General features: G+C 34.4%; 2 protein-coding genes across 9 annotated transcripts; one reads left to right on the top strand and one right to left on the bottom strand.

The window, feature by feature from the left end:
- Positions 1–6,528: 6,528 nt before the first annotated feature.
- Positions 6,529–13,696, bottom strand: LOC127799892 (cyclin-T1-4-like). Of its 8 annotated transcripts, none has more exons than XM_052334140.1 (7): positions 13,488–13,696; positions 11,891–12,456; positions 11,678–11,759; positions 11,136–11,270; positions 10,401–10,576; positions 7,687–7,832; positions 6,529–6,842 (listed from the first exon to the last, which is right to left on the bottom strand). In XM_052334140.1, the coding sequence occupies exons 2-7, from the start codon at positions 12,442–12,444 to the stop codon at positions 6,730–6,732; spliced, it is 1,206 nt and encodes a 401-aa protein (XP_052190100.1). In that variant the 5' UTR covers positions 12,445–12,456; positions 13,488–13,696; the 3' UTR covers positions 6,529–6,729. The 8 variants fall into 8 exon arrangements, 7 of the variants coding, with proteins under 7 accessions (XP_052190100.1, XP_052190102.1, XP_052190101.1 ...); XM_052334142.1 differs by having other exon boundaries at positions 6,529–6,769; positions 11,891–12,449; positions 13,488–13,695; XM_052334141.1 differs by having other exon boundaries at positions 6,529–6,839; positions 11,891–12,449; positions 13,488–13,695.
- Positions 13,697–19,633: 5,937 nt separating this feature from the next.
- LOC127800372 (uncharacterized) lies at positions 19,634–20,766 on the top strand. Its single transcript, XM_052334951.1, has one exon. It carries the CDS (start codon positions 19,711–19,713, stop codon positions 20,563–20,565), a length of 855 nt encoding a protein of 284 aa, XP_052190911.1. The 5' UTR covers positions 19,634–19,710; the 3' UTR covers positions 20,566–20,766.
- Positions 20,767–21,474: the final 708 nt, after the last annotated feature.

Raw genomic sequence — 21,474 nt, forward strand, 5'->3', positions numbered from 1 at the left:
CGAGGATGAAAGCAAAAGCAAGAAAGTTCGAAATAGTGTGAAGAGGGAAATAGAAAGGGTTTCCCTGACATTTATACCTTTAGCCCGATCGATCTTAGTCGTCGGATCAAAACGGCTTATGGTGCGCTCCACATCCGCTAGCACAATAGCTTATGGGTCCCATAAGAATAATCAAACGCAATAATAGAGGGACGTACGCATTAAATGCGTCGCAAACAAGACGTGCTGCTTGAAATGGTGTGATTTGAAGCGATTGGGTAGAAGTCTAAAAGGCGAATTGACAACTGAAGCAATTAGCAAAACGTCAACCCCCGGTCCGAAGATCGCACCGCGAGCTAGGGGGCTAATATTACGAGTATGTTTCGAACTACTTCTTATGGGCTGGGTTTGACCCAACAGGCCGGCGCAATCGCCTAAAGCCCAGTAGACTCCAAGCTAAGTTCATTGGAGCAAGCTCACACATCGCTGGAGCCCGACCTCAGATCGCGGGACCAAGCGGGCGTTAAACGAGTGAGCTCCCGACGATACTTCGAGCGAGCTCCCAGCGATACTTCAAGCGAGCTCCCGACAATATTTCTAGCGAGCTCCCAACGACACTTCTCACTCGCTGACCTAACTAATCAGCTCGCATAACAAGAAGGTCGCAGAGTAACCAGAGAACAGCTGTGGGTTAGGGATTATTCTAGTTGGGCGGCTTGGGCCAACTTGGCCCACCTTTTCGGCCCATTTTTCTGGCCCATGCCGGTCTCATCCTGGCCCTATACCCACCTGTAACAACATCATTTACAACGACTTCTGGATTTTTGCGCATTCGCCTCAAATCTCATCCTCATTAATGGCAGATCTCATCCACATTAATGAGGGTCCTGTCGGCACCATGCCGCCACCTAGGCGCCTTCGTCGACGCCGAATATTCTGTCCCATCACCCGCAAACGTACAACACGTGTAGGAGGACATCTCCTCCTCCTATATATCAGCCATCTCTCCCCAGAGCCGAGGTATGCTCTCTCTACCAACTTGCTGATACTCTACACCTTTTTACTGGCTTACTTATTTGAGTGTCGGAGTATTTTGCAAGGGCAATCGGCCGACGGATGAACAAAAAAAAAAAAGACAAATCACATCCTTCTCCCTTTCGGATTCATTACATCAGTGCGGATCAACGAATTACAGTCAACCAATTTTGAGCGCCGACAGAACAATATTGATATATATTTTTATATATAGATATTTGAGGGCAATAACTTTGTAAGTTCAATCAAGTCTTTGTAAAATTTTCACATAAAAAGTGAGATACAACTGTACCATGAGAAAAGGGAAACCTTTTCCATGAAGATCTATAGTAAAATCAACTATACTACAAATCTATAGAGGGGCATTAGATATGTAATATATGCGTATATATAATAATTGGAACCTCTAGAGCTTAGTTTCCACGGATAAACAAAAAACAAACATGACAAAGATTGTAAAAGAATCGAGTTCAAAGAGTGAGATTGATAATTTGAACGATGGGTATAGATGGAGAAAGTACAGGCAAAAAGCTGTGAAAAATAGCCACTTCCCACGGTATATATACATATCTATACACACACACATTTCATAAGCTTAATTTCCAATCTCAGGTCCCTTCTTCTTTGTCTCGTTTGATGATAAAAAAATTCAAGTTTTAATGAATATTCATGCAATAATATTAATGTTTTCTTGTTAAAAGCTATTACCGCTGCACTGGTCCAAGATGTGGAGCAAAGAAGCGAGTGGAGCGATGTTCCAATGATTCGGCCACCATCGTCACCACCTACGAAGGCACTTACACACATTTGTGCCTGGTAACACCGCATGGAAATGTCAAACTCGTATTGAGACTCACTGGCTTTGGCAGTTGTGGCCTTCCTCTCTTTACTATGGTCATCACCATGAGGCAAAAACCCAAAAAATTACATTGCATCAGTCAATATTAGCCCAAAAATTACTACAATGTGGTGGTCGTTGCTGGTGAGAACCAATGGCGACGACAGCACGACGTCACGCCAAAGGTGGACATACGGTGGAAAGACAGAGTGAGAGAGACAAAGTAGGTGAATGAGAGGGCGACGGTGTTGGGGATGCATGGGAAGTGAAGATGGTGGTTGTTGCTGGTGAAGACCGACGACAGCAGCACCGTGATGTCACATCAGAGGTCGTCAAGTGGTGGAGAGACATAGAGAGGAGAAGTTGAAAAAGATAAGGGAATATGTATGTCAAATCTAGACCATGCGAATGAAAGGCTAGCGATGTTGGGGACACCGAAGATGGTGGTTGTTATTGACGATTGCTGGAGAAGACGACACGACAGCGACGACTAGAGGAAGTCGATGGTTTCTAGAGAAGACGATGCGACAGCAAAGGCGACAAGACGGATTTGACGATTGCTAAAGACGCAACGATGAAGGTGAAGAGACAAAGAGAAAATGGAGAGAGAGAGAGAGAAAGAGAAATGGGGGAATATGTGGGGGAGCACGACCAATTTGGTGGGGATTCAAAATATTTGGGCCTCCAAATTATCACAATAAAATTGATGTCAAAATATCGCGATAATTTGAAATTGTCAACCAAATTGTCAAGGAAATTGGTTGTGTAGCATAATCCGAGTTGATTTGGGGCATAGAATAATGCTACACGAACAAACATGTAAACAACTTGGTGGACAACCCATTCCGAAATTACAAATTTATCCTTAATCAGCCAAAAAATTGAAATCCCGCCCAACCTTGTTTCTTTTTCACCTTCTTTCTTTCTCTACCCACCTAACACCTATTTCTTCCTCACCCACACACACACACACACACTCTCTCTCTCTCTCATGTGTGACTGCGTCTCCTCCGGCGTCCCATCGCACTAGCTTAGCAGCCATTGTTGTTAAAATCCCGATTTTACGCATACGATTTTACGATTCGAAGACCCCCAAACGATTCAAATCCCATGTAAAATCCAATTTGGGATAAAATCCTATAAAATCTCGATTTTACATGTACGATTTTACGATTTTACGCTTCAGAGATCCCCAAACGATTTTACGATTAAAAGCCCTCTATTGATTTAAGTTGTAATTTAGAGGATGCTTCCAACGTCTCAATGTCACATAACATCTGACATTGGAACTTATGCAATGAATTGTTATATTTTACCTCTAAATTGGAACTTGATTTAACATTGATTACATAAATTCCAATGTCACATAGCATCTAACATTAATTGCATAAGTTCCAATTTACTTGATTTAAATTATAATTTTTACTTGATTTAACATTGATTGCATAAGTAAATCAAGACAAACAAGTAATTAATTAATGGACCACCCAACCCCAAATTGGGATATTACTTGATTTAATCAATGTTAAATCAAAAAAAAATTGCAATCTAAATCTAATGAAAGACATTGGAAGCATCATCTAAAGAATTTTAAGCTATATTTTACCTCTAAATTACCTATATTTTGCCTCTAAATTGCCTATACCAACCTGCTAGTTTTTTAGCTATATTTGGGAAGTATCATTTTTTGAATTATAATAAGGAATAATCAAGTTATTAAATAATATTAATTCATTTTCTACAAAATTATATTATTATAAACATATATTTACAAAAATTTAAGGGTATTTTTAATTATCTCTAAAATCTTACGATTTTACGATTCGATTTTACGATCCGATTTTATGGACCCTTTGTCGATCTCACTTAAAATCTCGATTTTAACAACCTTGTTAGCAGCGGCCTTTACGTCTCGAGCATCTCAAGGCCCACTGCATTGTTTCGTACACCGACGAAGACATCAAGAGTTCCGACGAGCTTGGAAAGATGTTTGACATCTCTACCCCCGACCACTCTTCCCCAACATACACATCCACACCACACATCCGCCCATCCACCTCCTCTTCTCAGGAGCGGGTCTAGAAATTTATGTAGGGGGAGGCTAAAATTTTTTGTTTAACATGTAAAATTATATATCACAGATTTTGGGGTGAGTTGTAATTTTTTTTTACTAATTTATTATTAATTTTTTTTAATAAATTAATTTTTTAATATAAAAATTAATTCTAATTATGGGTTGTTATGGGCTTCGGCTTAGGGCAGCTCAAGTGTAGATCCGCCCTTGCCTCTTCTTAGCCCAACAACGGATCCCTCAGATCTGGCTCCAACTCCGCGAAAGTGCATGTCCGGCGACTACATCTCCTCCACCTCTGATCATCCGACATCCCTTGGGTCCCTCGCGCGTGCGTGATCGGCTAAAGATTTCCTTTCCATGACTTCAAACCCTCCTTCATCTTCATCTTCTTCTTCTCATGTATAAACTTATAATATTGTATGAACTTATAATGTTATTACATCAATGTCTATATTGTGTGTGGCTATATGTTTAGATGAGATATATAAACTTGTAAAGTACATTTGATTGGTCGTTAAGAGTAGCATGTGAAGTGGCTATATGATTGTGAAGTGGATTTTGTATGGATTAAGAGTAGATTGGAGGTACCAATTTTTACTTTATATATGGTGTTAGGTAGATTCCATAATCACACAAGTTCTACGTATGAGTGAGACTTGCTGATTTCAAGAAACCAGTCACAATCTTCGCACATTGCAGGATTTGCGTTCGTGTCTTGAAAGATACTGCAAGTGCAGGGGGGTGGGGGGGGGGGCTCACACCGAAACGCTGTAGAAGCAGCGGACATGGATAAATTATAGTATTTAATCGTCAACTTCATGGAAAAGTCTGTTGGCCTTTATTGGGTCGGAAAGTGCTGTTCGCGACGTGCCCGGCACATCCTCCTTTAATGCGTGCAATTTGAATTTGTCACGTCACGTGACTGAGAATTTTTTTTTATAAATATTATAAATTTTTAATGCTGAAACTGTTTGGCCTTTTTGTCTAAATTTAAAGGTCTAAGAAATAACAATATATTATTATTATCATACAATAAATCAAGAGGTCATTTGATTTATATATTATTATCATCATGTTATTGTTTTGCACAAGCTATTTTTGTCATAATCGTTTTACGATCTATTTCTTTATCAGTTAAATATTAATTAAAAAAATTTAAGTTTAAATTAATTCATAAATTTTTTAAATATAGTCAATCAAACATAATTTTTTATTTATATCCTTATTATTAGTTCGTATATTTATCAAACTCAAATTTTAATAGGTGATCTTATTAGCACAATAATTTTAATTTATGACCAGTTAACTCCAAATTAGTTTTTTTTCAGCGCATGACATTCACTCAGTTCAAAGAAAAAAAAATTATTGTGTTAAAAAATATTTTTTATAATTTGTTGAATTAAAATATTTTTTAAAATAATTTATTGTATTAAAATAATTTTTATAACTTTAAAAAAAATAATTTTCGTAATTGAAATCTGATTTATTGTTGTAGTGTTGTGATGATACATAAAATGAAGAACAAGAGAAAAAATTAACATTCTTGATATTAACTCTTAATTGATTGTGAATTTATCACAAATTTAAGATTTTTGGAATTTGAAATGGTTAGAGTGGATTTCAAGAAGATCACTTTTTATTATTAAAAAATATTTTAATATAATATTTTTTTTAGCCAAGTAAATGTTTCGCGCTAAGGGGAATGACTATTTTATGTTTAAATGGTCACAAAATAAAAATATTAAACTAATAACACTCATAAATTAAAAATTAAGTTTGATTGACTATAATTGAAAAAATTATGAACTAATTTAAACTTTAATCCTAGTTAAAGTGATTCATTGATTTTAAAATATTATTATATTAATATAAATTGTCATTTAAACATACTCTTTAACACTGATGGTGATCTTATATAAAAATTTATTATAGTATTAACTTATTATAACTATATATATATATATCCTAAATGAAACCCCCATACTAACTGATATCAACTTACCATACCAATGAATATCCCTACCTTTATATGATCAATCCAACAACTATGGTTTTGGCATACCGCTATCACACTTTATGATTAATGCAACAGCTAAAACTTCAAATACATTTAATCAAATTTGACCCAGGAAAAAAAAAGGAAAAGAAAAATATCATCAAATTACTTAATCCTTCGAACTTTGAAGAGTCAACATCAGATGATTCGTATTTCCTAACCATTCAAGCCACCAAGTCCCTGAAAAGCAATTTTTTTTTTAAAAAAAAAACAATATTTACAAAATAATTTATTAAACAATTGCTCAAACCAAATTTATTACGGAACTACCACTTCAAGTAATTTTTTTAACAAACATTATTATTTTCCAAAGAAAAGTTAGTTAAAGAACTACTAATTCAATCGGCGATTTTAGAACTGCTAATTCAATCAGCGATTTTAGAACTGCTAATTCAACCAGCGATTTTAGAACTGTTAATTCAACCACCGATTTTATGTTTACGCAAAATACTCAATAGTGGCTGGGGAGTAGAGAGAGCTTAGAAAATGACCATGGCATCCCTAACTTGACGCAAAATACTCAGTAGTGGCTGGAGAGTAGAGAGAGAGCTCAGAAAATGACCATGGCATCCCTAACTTCACGAACACTTAATAAGAGTGAGTGCATCCTTAAAAACTTTTTGAGGATTTATGAATCATCATTCATCATCATTCATCAGTAAGCCAGACTTTTATAGTACAATAAACTGGCATTTCTACCACAAAGCTGAATTGTATTATCTCAACCCGTGCTGGTGCAGTCTTGCATTATATTTCTAAAATAGCTCCATCAACTGCTGCGCCACATCTGCAGTCATAACACTCGCATGATCTAATCGTTTGATCAATTGCTTGGAGTAACACAAAGCGGAAGAAGGCTTCTACGATAATGCAAGTCAAATAATCAAGAGAACTTAATGGTGAATACAACTAAATGCTTTCCTGTAAACATGAATGCTTGTCAAACAGATGAGTATTTCTGTATTCAACATAAAGTGTAACAAGAAGCCACGGCAAAGCCAATCGTCATAATTGTGGCAGTTAGAAGAGAGAGGAGCATTTCTGTTGGCAGCCTAAAATAAAATGCATCAAGAAGCTGGGACAAATCCAACCATTATAATTGCGGCAGTTAGAATAGACAGACAACATTTCTTTATGCAACATAAAATGCAACAAGAAGCCAGGACAAATCCAACCATCATAATTGCAGCAGTTAGAACAGAGAGAAGCATTTATGCATGCAACATAAAATGCAACAAGACGCCAATACAAATCCACCCCACTATAATTGAGGAAGTTAGTAATGACAAACCAATGGCCACACCAGAACTAATGTTGTGCGGTTTACTTGAATATTCATGTAAGAGAAATGGAAAAGCAGAGATTGAATCTGGATTGTATAATATGAAAACAGTTCAATGAGGTTACAACTGGGGACTGGCTTCTGAAGTAGCGGAAATCATAATATTGTATTCAGTCAGTAAGTGCGTGCTGGTGTGAAAATACTCCAGATGTGCACATCGCAATATTTGTATAAAATAGGAATGAAACACCCAACACTACGTTTTGAACTAGATTGCTCAACAAGAAGGGCAGTGAAATTAAAAATGAACGAGCTTATGTACATGCATTTCTACATGCAGACAAGAAAATTTATTGTCCTTTCTGATTTCCCTTCCACAAATCCAAGTTCCAATGGTGGCATAAATGTACAATATGGAATACCTTCAACAATAGAATGAGGTGTTTGGAATGCCATCCAGATATTCTGACATGAAGCCATATCCATATTTAAGTATCTGCCAGCTAGATATGCAGCACCAGCAGCAATCTGATGGGGTTTAAACTGAAGCCACAGTGAACTTCGAAGCCTGCATAATAACATCCAACTTCAGTACTGCATAAAAGAAATAAGAAAACAACCAACCTATAACACTGATAGGTAATAAGTGGATGATCAAGCGAACCCATGTGGTGCCATACCATAACAAAAGAGGTAACATCTCGCATGTTAACTTGCCACATTAACACAAATAACATCAACTTTCAAATAATATTTGAATAATTGGAACATATTGTCACAGCCATAAAACTTCCAATTTCTTAAAGAATACTATGTTAAGACAACATAATTAAACTTTCAAGTAACGAAAGCAAGTGAAGGCAATTCTCTTACCAACTAACAACTCAGCAACCCAGGGGAAATATTTTCCAAGAACCTTCTGCAGAATCTCCAACAGAGTACACCAAAACTATAGCAAAAATACAATATTCATCTAGAGAAAACATCAACTTCCACGCCCAGTTCTGCTGCAGGTGATTTCAGTTGGGAAAAAAAACAAAAACAAAAACAAGCAACCCGTGTTGCAAGCAACTAAACCACCCAGAGCAAGTAAATGTTGATACCTTTTGCAGCTGTGCTCAATAGTTTTATCTGGAAGGATTACTAATGTGCCTACTTCCTTGCTAACATCAATATACTTGAGAAAATGCTCTATGTATCAGATAGCAAATAAAATATTGAATGTATTTATAACAAATAACCCACCCAAGGATTATAAGTACTGTTTAGCATACAGGAAATACAACAAAATGAAAGCAGTTGGGCATGAAAACAGTAATAAGTCCAAGGATTGTAAATTATTCAATTCTAGGTTTGGAAAATCGGTGAAGTCTTGCGGTTGATATTAATTAAAAAGATTTTAACTGATAGAAACACAAAAGATTTAACTGGCAGGTTTGGAGAAAGGGAGAACACACCAATTTGATTCTCCCACTTCTAAAGCCATGTCACAATTTTGTGACGATGCTGCCCTTAAATAATCTATGGATATACTCTTTAAGGTTTAAAACATCTTTCTTTCGAGTAAATTTTTTAATTGACACAAGCATATATATGAAAATTAAATTTATATCACTTGTAACTTCCATGAATAATGAACTGCAACAATTTAGTCAAGTCTGTTTTTAAAGTTAAGGCAGAGAGAGAGAGGAGGAGGAGGAGACAAGCATAGAACAAAAGAATGAAATCAAAAATAAATATATAGATTAGATAGATAGGGGAAGAAGAATATTTTAGGGAAAAAAGGAAGAAATCAAAACATAAATGCAGATAGGCACACACATGTGCTCTTGCTTCTAGTAGAAAATAAGGAAGGAAAACCATAAACAAGAAAGTATGGCACTAATTCCAGGTGCTCAACCACCATAACTATTTGTTGGCCTCAAGTTGATAAAAAGGTTTTTGGTGATAAGATAATATCATTGGAAATATTCTTCCAAATCTACTTAATAGACTGAAAAACATGATAGTTTTAAGCATATACTAGTCTTATTAGACCCTAAAATGGTTTTAGACCAAAACAGAACTTCAAAACCAAACACCAGGACTCTGGCAGAGGCAAGAGCTCCCCCCATCTATCCACCAACACAAGTCTTACGAAGACCCTAAAATGGTTTTGTAAGAAAACAAAACTTCAAAACCAAACAATAAGACTCCTGCAAAGGTAAAGTGCCCCCTATCCATCTATCAATATATTCCTCTATTTGGATGGATGATAGCAATCTAAAGGGGTCCCATGGACTTCAACAGGCTTGACAAAACTCATCCAACCAACTTTTTCAGGCTTCTCTTTGCCTACATGACAGTGTCCTATATAGACACCAAGCAGACAGGCAGCAACATTGAATAGGAACCCACACAAATGACTTCATGTGACCATACAGTAGTCAAAGTGAGATGGAAAAACTGGTGCTGGAGCATCTCTGGCTATCCTCAATAGCCAATGACCAATTTAAAAGACATATTCATGAATAGGCATCCACAACACATTGGTGGTTCAACTTCAGATGTAAAACAAAACTTTCCATGAACAGCATATCAACCGCCAGCTAAGAATATCATATAGGCCAGCACGCTAATCTGGTATAAACCCTGCAATTATTTATCAATCCAAACAAATCAATATCCATGTCAGGATGACTATGTAGAACAGTTACTCAAGAGGAAAGAACAAACCACAACACAGCAAAGACAATCATTTAAAAAATGAAGTACACAAAGAAAAAATGAACTCATCCTCCAAACTATCCGATCCAAACTTGAACATCTGAAATTTTATTGAATTTCAAACAGGTTTCATAATGACACAAGCAAACCCTAACTACCAAACAACATTGCAAACAGGCCTCTAAACAGATTAGGCACACCACACCAGCACCACAGAAGGATGGCCTGTGAGGGAGCACAGACAGTATTATTGCATAGCATATATTGAAATTTCCAGGCTTCCACAGCCAAGTAAAATTGTTCCCAGGCACAACACATACTGCTATCAAATATTAGCCTAAATCTGCCTAAAGTGAAATACACCAAGCTGTACTATGGCATCATATGCAATTTCAAAGATCCATGAAAATTATGGAAGTAAAAAACTTACCCTTCACTGATCAATCTCAGTGCCAAATTCACCAGTACTGACTGTGAAAAGCCTAATTTGTCAAGAATGGATGTAAGAGAAGCATATGGGTGCTGAACATTAAGCTCAAAATCAAGAGTTGTCAATATCAATTGCTCAGCCTCAATCACACGTTCTCGATACTGCTCAAACCAATCCTGTTCAACAGGCAAACTATATCAAGAAAGTATATTGAACCCTGTATCTCCAACATCCCTAGTTCAGAAAGTTGATAATTTTGGTGCATAACAAATGAATATTATCATATGTCAAAAACTTAATTGACTGTACAGCCTCATTTTTTAAAACATCCGTGCTAAGATAGAAAGCCATGTTGTGCATGAAGTTGACACTTTGGCATTGGGGATTGCCAGCTCCAAATGAAAAGAGATATAGATACATACATACATATATACACACACACACACACAGGCTGCTTATAACGTGATTGTGCAATATTAGAAATAAAAATTTGAATGTAAATAAATAAGTCTTTTAATGGTTAATTAAGATGGCACGCTTTTATGGAATGAAGTTGACATAAAGCCAGTAGGGTTCTCAAAACAATCATAATGCTTTACCTCTTCTCTATACCTTTCCTAGTCTCATATTCTCTCTCTCTCTCTCTCTCTCTCTATATATATATATATATATTTGGGGGGTGGTCAAGAGAGGACAAGGGAGCAGAAAGAGGCAAAACTCCAAAAAGATACTCACAACAGGAAGAAGATATGAGATGAAAGTGAGGTCCTGCTTGTGTAAAATTTCACACGATGCTCTCAACACATTGTTCAAAGGGCGTGCCGTCTCCTCAGACTTTGCAGCCAAAAAAAGAGCAGCAGTAGCAATCAACTGCAGAAGAAATTAATTGAGAAAAACAAACTTTAGCATTGTAATTGCAAGAAAAGAGAACAAAAATTTGCATGTCTATACAAAAACCTCACATCAGCCAAGGGCCGATACAAAAGAATCCAAGAAAATAAGCATCTCCAAGACAAAATCAACAAACTCCCATCCAAAATCAAGCACAAATGGATTGTGATACCAGTACAAGAAAAAACATATATGCATATCTATAATTCCATGAATTAACTATTGTTCATCAAGATATGCATTTAGTGTAAACATATCTAAATCTTACACCTCTAACAGGTACATTTCAGCTTCAGAAAAAAGTTCAAATCTGACAAGAATAAACATACTTCAACCAAGTCTACAAAGTTTTTGTGAAATTTGAGCATTTGTCCTGAGAAACTCACAATTCTGTCATGGCTAGCATGTGACCTTCGAACGAAAAACCGGTGGCATAAAACCATAGCAGTGCCAATAGTGGTTTGCGGCCTGTAAACAAAGTCCACAAATAGAATTAATTTTTTAAAGGGCATCTGCAGACCATTATTGAAATACACTAGCCACACATAAGCTCCAGCTTCAGAAACATAATTGAATAGGTAAATCAAAAGCTAGCTTACAAATCCAATCGCAATCCAAGATTTTGGAGAAAAGCACAATATGAGTAACGCAAGTATGTCTCAACCAGTGCATCAATGCCATCTTTTCTCGATGGAGAGCATCTGTCAATCTCATCCCTTGACATAAAGACCTCATCTTGATCCTCAAATTTTTTACGGTCACGTTTATTGGCGATAGACATGCTGCTATTGGCATCTGGTCTTGAAGGAGCAAGATGGACCAAATTGTTCTTACATGTAGGAAACCCATTGTTACTGCATCCTTTGGGTTGATACTGTCTCCCATTGTCTTCCCAAGAAGAAGCAGAAAATTTTCTCCTTTTGAAAGAAGGTGCAGCGTTGGGCATAACATGATTAACGTGATAGTTATACTCCTTGAACTTCCTTGAACAATCATGGAAATCATCGTAATTCCAAATGCAGTTGCCATTGCAGTTATTATGGTTATTAAATTGGTTGCTAGTTGTGATGGTGGATTGGTTACTATTGGCAAAAGGTCTACAACCACCAGCAAAAGGGCCACCCTGTGAATGGTAACTCTGCAAGTGAGACATGGTTCCTGTTTGCTTATCCAAGAAAACAGAACAAACAGAGAAAAAAGGAACGACAGTTAGCACATTCTAGTTAATAAAGATTTGCATTAATGAAACGAAAAAACAATAACAACCCCCCCCTAAAAAAAAAACACACACACGCAGACACAAAAAAATAACAACCACAAATATGAAATGAGGAATTTGTTGAAAAAGAACAGAATCCCAAACTAGGAACCAAATGGTGTCGGGTAATCAGAAATGTCATTTGTCCCAATAATAAGAGAATAAGAGAATTTTGTTGACATCCACACAGTCACCAAATATAAGTTTCTTATAATTCATTTTTTGGGGTTAAAACTTCACAGATAGTGTAGCGAACTCATTATCAATAATTGAACAAATTATTTTTTGTGCATTCAAACAGTCATCATCGTTAAATCGCCTGTAATTGATTAGTCTGAAGCTAAAACTCCAGAACCTATGGAGGGAAGTTCTTGACGATAGCTGAACAAGGAATTGCTAGGCATCCAAACAGTCCTGAAATTCTATATCATAGAATTTACTAATTTGGAGTTGAAACTACATCCAATTCAAAGACAATTTTGAGCCGACAAAAGAAAAAAGCTTATCCAATCCAATCAGTGACCATATTCCAATATCTTACAATCTACTGATTCAGAGAAAAAAGCAGCGAATAAGAAAATTGTCCATGGTTTTGAAAAAGGAACTTTTTCAAAGGAATCAACCAGCCACCAAATTTTGAATCTCTCTAGTACTCCACTAATTTGAAACAAAAATTCCGCAAGAACGAACAAAGAATTCTGTATGCATCCATCCATGCGGTCACAAAATTCCGAACTCTCTAGTAATTCACTCATTTTTTCAAAATTCTAAATCCTAGACTGTCGACATATCCATTAGCCGACAAGCTCTAAATCGACATCAAGAGAGAAATAGACCGACAGTTACAACGCAATCAAACCCTAACAAGAAAGCAGAATCCGACTAAACTGAGAAAACATCAAGAAAAGAAATCGGTAATTAGGAGGAGCGACGATTACCTAATCAAAAGAGCGAGTGAATCGGATGAATCCGTCGCATAGGATCGCAGTCGCAGGGGAAAGCCGCCGTGATCGGAAAGGAAACGAAGGCTTGAAGGTCGGTGGACGTTAGGTTGGAGATTTGGATCACTGCCTTGACAAGCAAAATCGGCGATGGGAAAGAACACGCCAAATACGAAACGAGAGAGAGAGAGAGAGAGAGAGGGAGATAGCAATGTGATTATGATTAATATGTAGGTGTGCATGTGGAGATGTACGTCACGATCCACGTGTTAGCTTCCAAGAAACGGTACCAAAACTGACGTCGCGGGTCGGTCATGGTCTGGCTTGCCCCAAATTGGGTTCAAGGTTTCTACGTTGGGTTCATAAATAAGTTGTACCTCAATAATTAAAAAATGTAATATTTAATTTTTAATATTAAAATTTAATAATATTTTAATTATTATTTTAAATTATTATTTTATTATAGAGTAGATGAATATATTATTTATGACACATAATATAATATAATACGTCGATAAAATATATTAAATTAGATTTAATATATAAATATGGTATTTGACCTCTTAATAATTAAAAAATTTGACATTTAATATTTAATACAAAAAATATCAAATTTGATAAAAAAAACTTAAATTTTATAATAAAAGGTTAAAATTTTCATAAAAATATTTTTAAAAACCTAAATTTCATAAAAAAGACCTAAAAATATTTTTTAAAAAATCTAATAAAAATTATAATAATAAGAAATCAAGTGAAAAACCAAAAAAACTTCATTGAATTTATAAATTTTGTTCACAAATTGTCAAGTGAGATCATAAACAATAAAAGTGATAAAATAAACCTATCAAATTTTTTAATTTCTTTTACGTTTTTATGAATTTTTTTAGCCTTTTTATGAAATTTAGCTATATTTTAATATTTGTAGTCATTTTAAAGAAACTTTTAAGTCTTTTATAAAATTTAAATATTTTTTTATTAATTTAATTTTTTTCATATAAAAAACTAAATGTCAAAATTTTTAATTATTAAATGATCAAATATCAAATTTTTTAACTATTAAGAAACTAAATATTATATTTATATATTAAGTTTAATATGATATGTCTAACTGATATAGCGTTCACTCACGAAAACAGACGCGTTGATACACGCAATAATATTTTATCGTGCTAAAAATTTAAAACAATAATTTTTAATAGTTGAGATGTCGAATTTTAACGTTTTGTATATGAAAAATTAAATATTATATTTTTTAATTATTAAAGAACCGCTAATACCAAAAATCTTCGGTTCTAGTGGGAGATTAAGCATCATAATTCCTTTATTTATGTTGTGTTTGTTGTGATAAATTTTAAATAACATTAATTAAAAGTCTATAGAAATTCATTTATATCCCTAATTACAGTCATTTATATCTTAGATTAACATATTTGGGTGGGCCTTTAAGATTATTTCTCTTATTTTATTATGGGTGGGCCTTCAAGGCTTTTTTTTCTTAATGGTTCTAAATCATTTTATTTGTATGCCTCTCTCAAAATTCTCTTTACTTTTTAATTTTTAATTTTGAGTTTTGAATTTATTTTTAATTTTTTATTTTGATAATTTATTTTTAGAAAATTGAAAACGCGTTCTCTTTGTCATTTTGAAAAACTATTCCTCAAAATAGAAAATTAGAAAACGTGTTCTCTTTGAAATTTTGAAAATAAGTTTTAATTATATTTTATTCAATAAATAAAAAATATTTAATATTAATATATTATTAAAAATATATACATTTTAAAGTTAATGAATTTTATAATATTTTTTCCATTATAATAATAAAATATGAATAAATAAATAAATAAATGTGTTTTGAGTTTTAAGTTTATTTTGGTTAAAAACACTCAAAATAACTTTTTGTTGTTTTGAGTTTTCTTTATAATTTTTTTTTATTTTTTAAAATATATTTTTAAAAATAATAAAGACAACATATTTTTATTATTTTAAAAAATTAAAAACTAAAAATAACTTAAAAATAATAAAGAGAACACAAACTCACTATTCTAACTCTGTCATGTACTAATCTCATTTGACTTGTAATTGTAAACATCCTTCTTACGTTATTTTCAATTCTTTTTTTATTAAGGTTTTTGAATTTTTTGTTGATGACGTGTCATTGACCGTATATTATTCCGTGTTGACAATGCAGAGTTAATGAATACATACGGGTGGACATCGTTTGGAAGCCCAGATTCAGCCCAATAAGTGGTATGAACCAACCTCATGGGCTATAACTAAAAGCCTATACATTTGCTGATAAACAGGCCAACGAGAGAAATAAATATAGGGCTAATAGTAAAAAAAAAAAAAAAATTAAAACAAATTCGCAATCTAATACAATCTTTTCAATTTTGGTAATTTGGTGTTAATTTGATACAATTTTACCCATCACATAAAATTAATTTAGGGGTATGTGTTTTAAGTGACGTGGCATGTCAGGTGTAATATATTAATAATATACGTGAATATGTACATGTGCCACCACGTGTCATGCCACGTCACCTAAAATACTTATCATTTAAATTGATTTTACATGATGAATAAAATTACATTAAATTGAGTTAATTGAGATCTAATTGTCAAAATTGGAAGTATTTGATTATACTACAAATTTACAAAAAAAGGTTTAAATTTTTTAACTATTAGGCCATAAATATATGGTGAAAGTTGGTAGACTAGTACTTTTATGAGTTTTATTTTGACGTTTTAAAATTTGAAGGTGTTTTGTAATTTTTATCTCTTCTATGATCATGATTTTTAAAATTGATAAAATATTATTTTTAGGTATGAATGGAGAAAATTTATCACAAACGTACAATATTTTGCAAATTACAAATTATGCATACCAAATCACAAGCACATATCTTATAAACACATTATTCAATGAGTCCATAATTTAGGGTCAAACATATCCTTATCTCTTTCATATAAATAGTTGATAAAGAGATAAAATGAAAAATAATTATTTAAGAAGTTTGCTACATTGTTCAAACGTGGATGATGCATAAGATGATTGATCGAACTTTATTTGAGATAAAGTTTGATCGGGTTTCATTATGAGGTGACAACAACGAGAATGTAACAAGGAGGCAGCAGAGAACAACGGTCATTGTGAGGTGAAGGTGACAAAATAATCATGAAAATAGAAGAAAGAGGAGAGAGGAGGCGATCATAGAAGGAAAGTGAAAGCATTTTCCCTAAATGAGGGCAATTTTATCATTTTGAAATCTTCCATTATCCCATACATCAATCACATTAGGGTAAAGTAGCATTTTCAAATATTTAAAGCCAATAGTTTAAACATGAACATGTGGGTTAACGAAGAAAATAAATAATAGGATTGCCACTTCAGTCACAGTGCAGCCACATTGCTTGGTTTGGAGCCTTTTCCGGGTCCATTCCTCCTCTGTACTTGTGCACATTGTCACCTTTCAACTCATTTCCTTTAAGTAAAGCATAATCATTGATAAAATCTTTATATAAATTATTGAAAGTTTTATTTTAACACTTAAGTTTGATCTTTGTGTTAATATTTTATATGGATGTTTTATATTATATGTTTATTAATATAAATGAACAATATATTAATACAGATTATTATTATAAATGTTAAATTTAAGTGTTTAAATAATTTTTTTAATAAATTATTATGTTAAAAATACTTTTATAATTATAAAAATAGTTGAAATTTTTAGGTACTTTATAAATATGAATAATATTCCTCTCTTGTTTATGCATGAAACAAATTTTGATTATTTTTACCAAATTCTCAATCAGGGTTGACCCTGATATTTTAGGGGTTCTAAGCAAAATTTTATGTGAAATATTTTGTATTTAAAAATATTATAAAATATTATTTATATGAATTCTCTTATAATTTTATTATAAATATTATTATAGAATATTATATATATGTATATGTACATAAACAACCCATTCTTTTTTCAATTTTAATATATTTTTTCTTAATCCATTGCTTTATATGTAATTTATGTACATATATTTTAATATAGTTAGATTTGGCCTAACCGTTGAATTTGAAAGAGCCCTAAATTGAAAGGGTTTCTAAGGATTGGATCTAAAAAGGGGGCTCTAGGGCTTAGAAAATCTATGTCGAGAGTCGGCCCTCTCCCTAATTATAAAAAAAACTAACAATGGAGGTGTTTTTAAAAAGTGGTCATATATGATTTAACGTTTTTAACTTTTAACCTAATTTTAAGTGATAAATCTAAAAACCTAAAGGGTAATTTGCAAATTTTACAATCTCATTTGCCGACAAAGATTGCAAGACAACTACTGTGCTAATAAATCTACAAAGTGAGGGTATCAGCCTATTAATCTACATAACAACAGTGATTAGGGAGCCACTAGCCTATTAATCGACTTCAAGTGCAATTAGCACATTGATCTCTCTTTTTAATGCATGAATGTTGGTGATGAGTGACCCACATTCAGAATTTTGTACAAAATATTTATCTAAATTAATATGACTACTATTTCCCTGATTATAAAGATGTTAGTATTTTTATTTCCTTAATATATCAATCTATCATCATTCTGTATAAAATTTATGCAAATATAATTCACCCAAAAATTGATTTCATGAGCTCATTACAACCTTCAAAACTGGCAGTCTCCTTCACAAAGTTTCAAAATTTAATCTGTATTACATAAAAGCAATGTACAGATCACAGGAGCTAATCTTAATTTGGTTTGCATAATGCATGCTAATTATTGGTCTCAGCAGGGTCACCAATAATTGTTAAAGATAATGTGTCTCATAAAAAATCAAGTCACAGCTCACATAAGACACTAGGGCAAGATTTACCCCTATTTTGATTAGCTGTCTATTAGCTAATAGCTACACAAATCTTCAAACTTATTCAGGAGCTAAAGGCATAAATTATATCTGCCACATCAAAGTTTTTTATTCCCAAAATGACAAAAGGACCCCTCCTTGGGTATGGGATCAACACACTGGACCACCAAACGGTCAAATCCCTACAAAGGGTAATTTGGGCATCTTGCATATCTGCCTTTGACTGGGAAATTTAGCACAAATCTTCAATCAAGCTTATTCAGGAGTTAGGCAAGAATTATATCTACCACATCAAAGTTTTTTCCCCAAAATGACAGAAGAACCCCTGCTTAGGCATGAGACTGACACTGAGGACCATCAAACAGTCAAATTGCTACAAGGGGTAATTTTGGTATATTGCATTTCTGTCTTTGATTAAGCTGGGGAATTGGGCTATATCACATGGCAAAAATTAATTTCATGTGGCCACATTCTTAGGGCTCCTCCCATGTTATTATGATCTAAGCAAGAGGGGTCAAACTGCCAAAGCTTCTCTCTCTTTGACTAAACCATGATTAATAATCCATTACCACCAAGCTAAAAGATAACCCTATTGTAATAGAATCTTTTCCTATATTCTCTCCCTGTCCCCTGTATAAAGCAAAACGCCTAAAACCACTGGGGACCAAAAAAAAGATAAATTGATCTGAACTGTCAGTTCTATAGGGGTCAAATTTAAAAGGCCAATTTCCTTGCACAAAACAACAGTGAACTGCTTTGCTAACAGATGAATAGAGGTCCAGCTGAGCTAGGAAGCGAAACCAAATTATAGGCTCAATCATATTATAAGGTATTATTACTATTATTTCTGTAACATTCAACTATAAAAGGACTAACAAAGAAATATTTTACCTAGCAACTATGGGAAACTTCAATGCAACTTTTTTCAAGCTGGCTCTTTTTTCTTTTGCCAAAAAGACAGCAAAACAGAACTTAATTACAGTGTATGCTAAAGGTTCTAAATACAATTCACATAGTTCATACTTCATAATATAGATATTATGCATGCAGAAAGAACAAACATGTACATATTTGTGTCACTTTCATGTCCTGGAACAAGATAATATTAGAATACCAACCTGGAAATTTGACTGAACCCCACAAGAACTCTACAGTACTATGAATTGCTATTGTTCAGAGCAGTGCTCTATTGTCTTTTAGTTCCCAAGGTGAGCATGTGATGTTCCCATATTCTACACACAACTTTAGCTCGCTTGTTTCAGCTTCACCAGACCATTTGGTTTTAATAATCTCACCGTCCAAGCATTTACTGGCAATGACAAAGCAAAGAGATTGAAAATGCCAGGGAATAGACTATTCTGAATGGTAAAGAATCTCCATCCCCTTTATAAGACTGCACAAATCCCATGCATATGTTCAAACTTTAAACACCACTCATCAGCCAACTCCACACCATCACCTCTTCCCTGCATCCAAAGACACAACACAGCCAGAATGGTTTCTCTGGAAACTGTTCAGGTGATTCCCAGATCTGTCGAGCCAACCTTGAGCCCGCGGATTTCTTTCTCTTCTGAATTCCTTGATGAGGAAAACTTCATCTCCATTAGCCCAAACTCATCGGGTGAAGCAGAGCATGGAGCTGACCGGGACAAAGTGCGTGCTGCTGAATTCGAGTTTCTTTCAAGCACTTTGACTAGCCAAACCATGCTAACTGCTGATGAGTTATTCTATGAGGGAAAGTTACTTCCCTGTTGGGAATTGCAACATTCGGAGAAACTCAGCAAGATCAGTCTCAAGGATAAAGACACCGAGGAGGAAGTGGAAGGGGAAGGAGGGAACAAGGAAGAGAGCAGGGTGAGTTGGTTTGTTGACGATGATCCGTCTCCTAGGCCACCTAAGTGCACTGTTCTATGGAAAGAATTGCTAAGGTTGAAGAAACAGCGAGCATCATCTTTGTCACCATCATCATCTACTTCCTCTTCCCTGTCATCATCTTCCTCTTCGAGCTCACTTGGTGATTTGCCCCCCATTGAGGAAGGGAAGGAAAGGTCAGAAAACAGAGAGAAACATGTCAAGAGGATTAAGAAAGGGTTGGAGAGGACAAGATCAGCCAGCCTAAGAATAAGGCCTATGGTTAATGTACCAATTTGCACACAAGGGAAGAACAATTCCCTGCCTCCTTTGTTTTCTCTAAAGAAAGGCAGAGTAGATAGGTGAGGAGGAAGCATTAACTACTTGTTGGTTGCACGTAGAATTGTCCAATATGTTCATCTCTTTCATAGTTCAATTCTAGTTTACTTTATCTTCCTCCTCTTTCATGTCTGTGTTTATTATTGCTTGAGTTATATGTGATGAACTAGAATGTAAATCCCGACTTCCATTTCTGTATGATTCTGTTAACAAATGATTCATCTGGTCTACTTCTAGCACCTAAATATGAAGTTTTCTTCCTAATTTTCTAGGAACGACCTAGAAATTGGGAATATAAAGTTGGGTCCCCCTGGATATATGTTTTCAAGGTGATATCAATCAGATGACCATAATACTACCAGGACATAGAACAAAACAGCCTGGAGATCCACATGGTTCTGGTCCCCCATGATTCTGATCACCCGGATCTCATCATATGGGTGTATGGGGAGATCCACAAAATAGAACCAGTCAAATAGTTTTAATCTTCTTAAGTGTTTTATGCATCACAAGAAGAAAATGGGTTTACAGATCAAGATTGACAGGACCAAATTGACTCTGGAAAAAGGATTTTGCAAGACAATCTGTTAGTTTGGTATAGGTAATCCGGAGACTCAAAGAAGTGGCTATTTTCATGTAGTTTAATCAAACAACAGCAGATACGGAAACAAATGGATTGCAATTGTTAGACAGATGGGCTATAGAAAGAAACAAGATTGAACGTGTTCAAGTTGGCAACAGTTGCAAACAAATTCTTCCCCATTTTTGCCCCTTTCCAACAGTTTTCTATTCTTTCTCAATTATTAGGTTCATTTAACCCCCCACAATAACATGAGGGTGGAGGTCATGCCACCAGGAAAATACTAACTCTGTTTATTTTTAATTTCCACCAAATGGTGAAAAAGCAAATCTCAATGATATTGACATTCAATGAAA

The sequence above is a fragment of the Diospyros lotus genome, chromosome 4 (assembly GCF_014633365.1).
Source record: "Diospyros lotus cultivar Yz01 chromosome 4, ASM1463336v1, whole genome shotgun sequence".
Classification (NCBI taxonomy): Eukaryota; Viridiplantae; Streptophyta; class Magnoliopsida; order Ericales; family Ebenaceae; genus Diospyros; species Diospyros lotus.